Genomic DNA, 9,491 nt, shown 5'->3' with positions numbered 1-9,491 from the left:
TCACATGCATCTGCCACAACAGCAATACGTACTAGTAAGAATTGCATATTCACATGTGTACTTTATAAAACACAAACTCTCCATCAACAGGCAATCTCAAAACCACTATAACACCTTATAAACTTATGAAAATCCATCAACAAACAATCTAACTTCATTTTCTTCCATATATCATACACAACATAATCTACTCATATAGTTTATAGTTACATCAAAAGAAGTTAGTTGTAGTTGATTCTAATACTCCACTTCATTTTCTAGGGAACAACAAAAAGTAATCTCAAATTCTTGCATTTTCTCGNTATATGGTCAAATGATGAAGAATGGGATCATTCCTGACGATATTACTCATCGTTCTTTGATTTGGGGGTTTTGCCGGGCAGATCTAGTTGAGGAAGCAGTAGAGATACTGAGGGAGATGGGTAAAAGAGGCCATATGATCACAAATTGTGTTTACAAGATGATCATCCATGGATTATGTAGAAGTAAGAAGCTGGATATGGCAATACAAGTTCTAGAATTAATGATCTCACGTCAATCCAAGCCAGACGAAGCAACTTATTCCACTATACTCAAAAGTGTAGCCGAAGCTGGAATGGCAGAGGAGGCTAAGAAGTTGTGTCGAAAGTTGATAGAACGGAAGGTTCTTAAAGAAGGTACCACATTGGATTGAAGAAGTGTTTAAGCAAACTTCAATCTTAATAGATGCTTTCTGGAATCTTGACATCAGTGTTTTGCTGAAAGGTTTAGAAAATATGGGTTCTGAAAATGTGTTTTCCCCCATCTTTATTCAATTGTTGCCTATTCACCCGTTTGCAATTGCCATTGTTCCATCTGCAGAAGCAGCCACTCCCACAAAATCCATAATTAAGTCATTCTTTTGATCAGGAGTATGATGTTAACTGCTTTTCCACCACGTCGAGATATACATTCCATTTAAATGACTTTAACATTTTCAATGGGGTATTTTGACTCAATGTTGTATGCTGTCATTCTGAGCTAAATTTTCTAATGGCAAGGGAATATTTTCGGACTCAATTGCATATTATTAAGCAGAAAATTTTTTACAAACAAATTATTTCCCTCAGGACAGGGGATAACGAAGGTGATGGTAGAGAAGTGTTATTGGGAGTAAAAGAAACAGATAGATAAACAGATGCATGGACAATGGGNGACTATTGTCACGAGTTGAGTTCGATCACAGTACAACTTGGCTCAAAAAGCTTGTAAGTGTTTCCAAGCTCGAGGATGAATTTGACAGTTTTTGAATTTATAGCGGTCATATGAAATTTATAAGTTTTAAAAATTGCAAATCCACCCATATTCAAATAATGTAAAAATCGATTTGGGAATTAAGAAATTAGAAACCCTAAATCTAAAAGCTCTCTCCTTCACCTTTATACTTTGTCGTTCATCGTCTTGCTGTTCGCCGTTTTCTTCCTTGTCATTTGCCATTTTCTTCATTCTCCTTCTATAAACCCCACCGATACGTCCAAGGGTAAAATAGTCTTCTCATTTTTATGTGCTAAGTTAACTACCATGCACATGCCTTAGGGGTAAAGTAGTAAAAGAATGATGATATTTTGTTGGCTTGACAAGATAAAGATGATGAAGGATTAAGGAGTAATTAAAACAAAATTGTTAAGGGCAAAAAGGGAAATAATGTTATAAGTTATTAAATGTAAAAGACAAATTAATGAACTTTGCAAAAAAATCTTGATTTTAGTTTGTATAAGTCGACCAACACATGTACATGTAGGATGCGTTTAGTTCATTATTCTGATACTTTTTAGAATAATATTTTGAAAAAAAGTAAAATTGGGTGGGTATTACGATGTAAGATTTGGAAATTAATAGAAATACCCCCTATGTTTGTTTATTTACTAAACACCCCTATAATAAAATATTAAAAATTAACAAAAACACCCCTACCCACCCATTAAATATCGACAGCTGGCCACCACTGTCGGAGGGTGGCCGGAGTCGCTGTATCGGTGCACTGCCGGCTGGATTTGGCCGGTCGTGCGTCGATATGGCCTTTTCTGGCTAGATCCACAGTGGATCTGGCCGGAAAAGGCCAAATCTACAATTAGATTTGGACATTGACGGCCAGATCAGGTCGCATTTGGTCGTCAACAACGGCCAAAGATATGGCCGTTGTTGATGGTCAACGATTGGCTACGGCCAAAGATGGCCATATCTTTGACTGTAGGAAAAGGCTAGATTAAAGCACTACTGGTCAGATCTAGTCGATAGTGCGCCATTATACTAGATTCCGGCCAGCTTTCGATGATGGTGGTCGGAATCTGGCAAATGTGGGTTGCTAGGGTGTTTTTGTCAATTTCTAAAAAAAAAAAAAAAAAAAAAATTGGGGGGTGTTTAGTTAAATTAACAAATTCAGGGGGTTTAAAAGGAATTGAATAATATAGAATAATATTTTGAGAATAAAGGAATAAATGTGTATTTTGGATAGAATAGGGAATAGAATACTGAAAAATTGTGTACCAAACGAGCCTGTATTCTTCCACTTTCCATCATCTTCTTCAATATTTCTACAATATTCCATCATCTTCTTCAATACTTCTCCATTAATTCTTTTTCCCCCATTAAAATTTCAAGCTTCTTAGTTGTAATCTTTCAAGTGTCTTATATTTCTTCCATTTCTTCCTTTAGTAAGGATACTAGGAGGATAAAGAGTCAATTGGAGATAAGAAGGAGGAAATTTGCAAAAGAGTGTGGTTCCTTCACACAAGGTAAGGGAACCCTCATTTGACATGAAATAAGAATTAGGTTTTCTAGGTTTGGTATTAGGGAACCTTAATCCTTGTCACACAAAAGAATTTGAGCTTGGTTTGAAGCTATAATTTGCAATTGATGGATTTATATGTGAATTGTAGAAAATTGAAGTTTGATGGCAATTAATGGAAATGGTTGTGTCATGAGCATTTAACATATTACAAAGGAGGTTATTATTGATCATTTAACATGTTTTCATAGGGGAGAATGGTTAGGAAATGTTAGGGAGTAAGTGGAGGTAAATAGGTATGGAAAAGCCTTAAAAAAGGCATGTTACCATGGTTGCCACTGTCAAGTCCGTGGCCTTCTGAGTGATTTTTGGACATNTTTTTTTTTGAAAAAGCCGGTTCAAAACCGGTTAACCGGTTTTTCGAATCGATTAATCGGTTTGTTTCAAAACCAGTTTAAGCATGAATTCGGTTCAATTTTGGTTCAAAATACTGGTTAACCGAAACCGGTTAATCGATTTTCCACACATCTAGCTGGTTATATATGCAACTAATGCACCCTGAAAACTATATGCTAATTGACTTAAGTTAATTAAAGCCAATTGTAAATCATACAAAACACCCAATTCTCGTTTACATTGTTATACCAATAATACTATACTTACTCACGATCTTACTAACCATCTTACTATCCTTTGTAAATATAAAACACAGTACGGGTACCATATGTAATTTTGACAAAGGATAGTAAAACGATTAGTAAGTTCGTGATTAAGGATAGCATTATTCTTGTTATACATTGGACATGTTTTGTACACATTACTAAATATTAACATCCAGTCATTTGTGATTGTCTGACTTCCAATATTTTTTATTTTGTTTTCATCAAGTATAGACAAAAGATAAAATCAAATGACAACACAAAAATATTGTTACAAATTTTATATTCTCATTATGATCACAAAACTTAAAGGAAATTTTCTTAGTCATTAGAAACTTCAAATTCATCACATTGACGAAGCATTTTTTACAAAAGAAACCTAATTCAATCAATTGATACACCCAAAAAAATTTGACATTTTGTTTAGGGTTTATTGTTCTGGGGGTGTAAATGTCACTTTTCAAAAACCTTCTAATACGAAGTATCAAATTTTTTAATAATGTTTCGCATATAATTGAGTCATACAACCAGATAAAAATTACACAAAATTTATGTAAAATGACTACTCTATTGTTTTTTGCCTAGTTGTATGACTCAGTTATAGAGATGAGAATTTGACTCGAGCCCAAAACTCGGTACTAGGACTAATCCCTAGGACCAAACCAGGCCCAAGGGAGGAGGGACCGGCTTGGCCCAGGCCGTTAATTTTTAAAACCCTCCAAATTCTATAAACCCCCTAAAAAATAAAAAGATACATAATAAATTTAGGGGTTTAAAAGTAATTTTACAAAAAATTAAAAAAAAAATTCCCAACCCATATACGACCGGTCCGTCCTTGGAAAACTCATGGGCCTAGGATGGTTCTTTAAAATTTGGTTTCGATCCTTGAGGACTCAGGTTTGGAATAAACTGACCTAAGCCTTACCCACATTTACTCAATTGTAAGCATAATATTCCTCAAACCTATCACAACAGCAATACGTACTTTATAAAACACAAACTCTCAATCAACGGGCAATCTCAAAACCACTATAAGACCTTATAAACTTGAGAAAATCCATCAACAATCAATCTAACTTCATTGACTTCCATAAATCATACACAACATAATCTACTCATAGGGTTTATAGTTACATCATATGAAGTTAGTTGTATACTTGTAGTTGATTCTAATACTCCAGTTCATTTTCTAGGGAACAACAAACAGTAATCTCAAATTCTTGCATTTTTTCAGGAAACAAACAGAGCCAAGGAAAAAAAATGGAAGTGTACGGAAAGTCGGAAACAAAAGGACACCTGAATGCTAGAGCAGGCGATCTCGGTAGATTGCATGATGGACTGTAGCTTCGCCAAGTCGGCGGGGCCACCTTCTCCTCCTCCGCCATTTGAATATCCTTGCATCTTTATTATTAAACTACTTTCTCTTTCACTTCTACTTAGCATAAAACAAATAGAGATTAATTAATTAATAGGTAATAAATTAGGATTTAATTCTATTAGATTCATCAAAGAGTTTCAGTGAGAGGGCAATGAATCGCAGAAATCTCTACATAAACAGATTGTTTGAGACCATGGAGAAATTTTGCTGGCCGGGTAAGTCGTTTATTTACATTTTACAGCTGAAAGTAAAAATGTTTTGGTTGGTTAAATTTTTATTTTTTTTCGAATAACTTAATGCAAAAATGATTAAATGAAGGACTAAATGAATNTAATGGTTAAAGTAGTAATGGCGAGCGACAGTCAAGGAAACTTGGGGGCATGCATGTTAACTTTTGTTATAATTAAACTTATGATGTTATATTAAGGATGTTGTTTTTGAATTTAATGTATATAGTTTAATGTCTATAATCTAAGTTTTATGAAATAATGAATATGTTTTGCTTATAAATGATGGGAGATATTTTATACTTGCTTCCGCTATTAAACAATTGATGTAGTTGTTTTCTTTAAACTATATTTTTCTTATATAGCCATATTTCGACAGGTTGATTAAAAAAGTAATGTAAATGAGAGGAGAAGTTTTTATTTATTTATTTTCATATACTACATGTTTGTAACCAGGATTTACGTTTTAAATTACACAACCTTTCAGGTGTGAATTCTTTAAGTTTACATCATAATGGAATACTTAGAGGGTACCTGACTAGAGGGGGGTGTTACACCTTCGCCAGTCGCCATTCTGCTTCATCTCATCTCAGCCTCTCAAGTACTAGGAAAACCCTAAATCTATTATTGTTTGATGCATTGTTTTTTTTTTTTTTTTTTTCTCAACTGGTGGCTGTGCTGTTGTTGTGGGATGTTTGATGCATGGTAGTGGTTGTGAGGAAGTTTGTGCCTGGCAGAGTGTGGTTTTTTCATGCGTGGTTGTGGACCTTGTGGTTGTGGCCTGTGGGAAATTTGTGGCTGGCAGAGTGTTGTCGCGTTATGGATATAGAATGTAACATTTGTACATATACTTGTGGTTTTTTTCGTTTTTCTCTTGTTATGATTGAGCATCAGTCGAGCTCGAGCTCGATTAACCGAGTTTGAATTCAAGCTCGAATTCAAATTTCGGGTAACGAGTTAGATTTTGATCCTAATTGATCAAGTTCAATCAAGCTCGAATTCGAACTTGAACTCGACACTATAGCAATCGAGTCGAGTTCGAGTACCCAGATACTCGACTCGACTTGGCTCAATTTCACCCCTAAATGAGACTAAGCCATTAGCCTAATGCAAGAATGTAAGACGCACAAAATGAAGGACTAAAATCAACGTTTTTCATTTTTAGGTATCAAATGGAAAGTTTTGTTTGAAAATAGTATCTAGTTAAAATTTTAAGTTGCCAGGAACCCTAGGTTTTAACGTCACTCATTTAAAAACACAAGCAACTGAACAAGTAGAACACAAAGTTCCATCCAAAACCGCTAAACAGGGCTTTCTTCTATACTTCGACCTGGTAATTGAATTCAGTTCAAGACCTTTTCTCAATGTTTCACCTTAATTATAATCATTAGGGTTCAGGGTTTTAGCATGTTCTTTTGTCTATACAATTCTCTGTTCCTTAATTACTCCTAGCTGTGATTTAAACACTTGTATGTTATCTGCTGAACCAGTTTTCTTTGTAAATGGGTTCTAGGACTTGATGTTGCAGAAAAATGCTTTATCTATGTACGCATGCTGGATCTTATTCGGGTTGAATATGAAATATTAGGAAGTAATTATTATAAAATAATAATGTTTTTCCTGCATACTGAAGATTGAATGTTTCAGAATTTAATTTTTTGATAGTTTGCATATTTTGAAACCTTGAGATAAGGGTTGCTTCTTTTAGTCGCTTCTTATAATTCATTTGTGTATGTATTTGTGTTATTTAACTTGGTTTCATGCTTGCTAGTTTCAGACCTGTTTATCTGTAGATTAAATGGTACATATTTGTAGGAAATTAAGTGACAGATTTGTTGGGATTTCTGAGAATTAACTTCGAGCTCCAAGTCTCTTGGTTGCTGTCTGTTGCTCTAATTGTTGAATTACTTTAATTCTATACATTTGAAGTGGAAAGTGTTCTGAGATGGAATTTTCAAATTGTATGTGTCAAGAACCTTATGATTAACCATCTGCAGTTTGTGTACATACGTAGTTTGGCTAAAGTTTCTGGTCCAATGTTCGTTTTATTTTATTTACTCGTAGGGAATTTTCTTGGTTAATGTTGTTGACCTGAATCTGACAGGTAGATGCTCTCTCTATTTAGAAGGGAGAGAAGCTGAACAACGATCACTGGATACTCTTCAGATAGGCAGAACTAGAAAATAGAACTAAACACTCTAATTTTATTTTTTATGAGAACCGGATGATTTATTTTATTTTTGATGAGAAACGGGTTTTAGCTGTGATAAATTTTGGGTTACTAAACATGTTAAGTACTGCTTAGTAATTTGTTAGAATTCATTTGTCAAGTGGGCATTGGAGATGGACTATGCAATTGTTCCACCGAATTCTAGAGCTGAGGTTCATTGTTTGCGTAGTTTGAAACAAGTTGACCTGAAATGGGGAATTAGTCGCTTTTCAACTATGAATGCATCTTCTATTCACTTAAATTGTTCAATTAAGTGTGATCACAAAAGTCGTTTTTGTTTTCTATGGAGAGGAGATCTTGTCGCAGGAAGAAACATGTTCTCTTTAGAGTGCCGAGGACTGCCTGGAAGTGTTTATATTGACAGAGTTAATGAAGTTGACCGAGATGAATGGAGCTCAGAAAGTGATGTATTGGGTTCTAGTAAAAAATTCAAAGGGAAGATGATTACAAGAAAGCCTCAAAATTCTTTATTGTCATCTTCAGATGGGCCCTTTGTTGAAAATGATGAAGAAACCAACAATAAAATCCTTCACAATCTATGCATCAGTGGGAAGTTAACCGAGGCAACAAGGTTGATTTATATAATGGCACGTCGTAATCAAATTCCTGACTTTCCTTCTTGCATAGGTTTAATCCGTGGCCTTGTTAAAGTTGATCGGATAGATAAAGCTTCCAAGGTCCTTGAAATCATGGTCATGTCTGGTGGGATTCCAGATATTATTACATACAACATGATGATTGGTGGCCTCTGTAGGAGAGGACATATAAAATCTGCCATTAGTCTCTTGGACGAAATGAACCTGAGCGGTTGTGCACCGGATGTGATTAGTTATAACACGGTACTTCACAGCATGTTTGATAATGGCAAATTTGAGCAGGCTATTGGGTTTTGGAAAGAGCGGCTGAGAAAGGGATGTCCTCCGTATGTGATTACCTACACTGTTCTCATCAAGTTAGTCTGCAAGCACTGTGGAACAATACGTGCTATGGAAGTGTTGGAAGATATGACTACTGAGGGCTGTTACCCTGATATTGTTACCTTCAATTCGCTTATTAATTTTACTTGTAGACAGGGGAAATATGAGGATATAGCTGTGGTCATTTGCAATGTATTTTCTCATGGATTGGAGCCCAATGCTGTAACTTACAGCACACTCCTCCATTCTCTCAGTAGCCGTGGGTGTTGGGATGAAGTAGATAAGATTCTTTCAATCATGAATGAAACTTCTCATCATCCGACAGTGATCACTTATAACATTCTGATCAATGGTTTGTGTAAATATGGGCTTCTGGACCGTGCCATCAACTTTTACAATCAAATGGTTTCCAAGAATTGTTTGCCTGATATTGTAACTTATAATACTCTCCTAGGTGCTCTTTGTAAAGAGGGAATGGTAGATGAAGCTCTTCAATTACTTCACTTGTTGAACGGCAGTTATTATTCTCCTTGTTTGATCTCCTTTAATACCTTGATTGATGGATTGGCTAAAAAGGGTTCTATGGAGAAAGCAATGGGATTATATGGTCAAATGATGAAGAATGGGATCATTCCTGATGATATTACTCATCGTTGTTTGATTTGGGGTTTTTGCCGGGCAGATCTAGTTGAGGAAGCAGTAGAGATCCTAAGGGAGATGGGTCAAAGAGGCCATATGATAAGAAATAGTGCTTACAAGATGATCATCCATGGATTATGTAGAAGTAAGAAGCTGGATATGGCAATACAGGTTCTAGAATTAATGATCTCAGGTCGATCCAAGCCAGATGAGGCAACCTATTCCACTATACTCAAAAGTGTAGCCGAAGCTGGAATGGCAGAAGAGGCTAGCAAGTTGTGTCGAAAGTTGATAGAATGGAAGGTTCTTAAAGAAGGTACCACATTAGATTGAAGAAGTGTTTAAGCAAACTTCAATCTGATTAGATGCTTTCTGGAATCTTGATATCAGTGTTTTGCTGAAAGGTTCACAAAATATACGTTCTGAAAATGTGTTTTCCCCCATCTTTATTCAATTTTTGCCCATTCACCCATTTGCAATTGCAATTGTTCCATCTGCAGAAGCAGCCACTCCCACAAAATCCATAATTAAATCATTCTTTTGATGAGGAATATGATGTTAGCTGCTTTTCCACCACGTCGATATATGCATTCCATTTAAATTACTCGAACATTTCGGACTCATTGTGAGCTAAATTTTCTAATGGCAAGGGAATATTTTCGGACTCATTGACATATTATTACGCAGAAAAAAAT

At 35.4% G+C, this 9,491-nt stretch overlaps 1 protein-coding gene across 1 annotated transcript; it reads left to right on the top strand.

Moving 5' to 3' along the window:
• The first annotated feature begins 7,248 nt into the window (after positions 1-7,248).
• Positions 7,249-9,268, top strand: LOC116140643 (pentatricopeptide repeat-containing protein At1g08610-like). The gene has a single exon (XM_031426243.1). It carries the CDS (start codon positions 7,354-7,356, stop codon positions 9,127-9,129), a length of 1,776 nt encoding a protein of 591 aa, XP_031282103.1. The 5' UTR covers positions 7,249-7,353; the 3' UTR covers positions 9,130-9,268.
• The last annotated feature ends 223 nt before the right edge of the window (positions 9,269-9,491 follow it).

This window comes from Pistacia vera, unplaced genomic scaffold (genome assembly GCF_008641045.1).
Source record: "Pistacia vera cultivar Batoury unplaced genomic scaffold, PisVer_v2 Contig374, whole genome shotgun sequence".
NCBI lineage: Eukaryota > Viridiplantae > Streptophyta > Magnoliopsida > Sapindales > Anacardiaceae > Pistacia > Pistacia vera.
The sequence above is the reverse complement of the archived record's forward strand: the minus strand, read 5'-3'. Positions and strand labels throughout refer to the sequence as shown.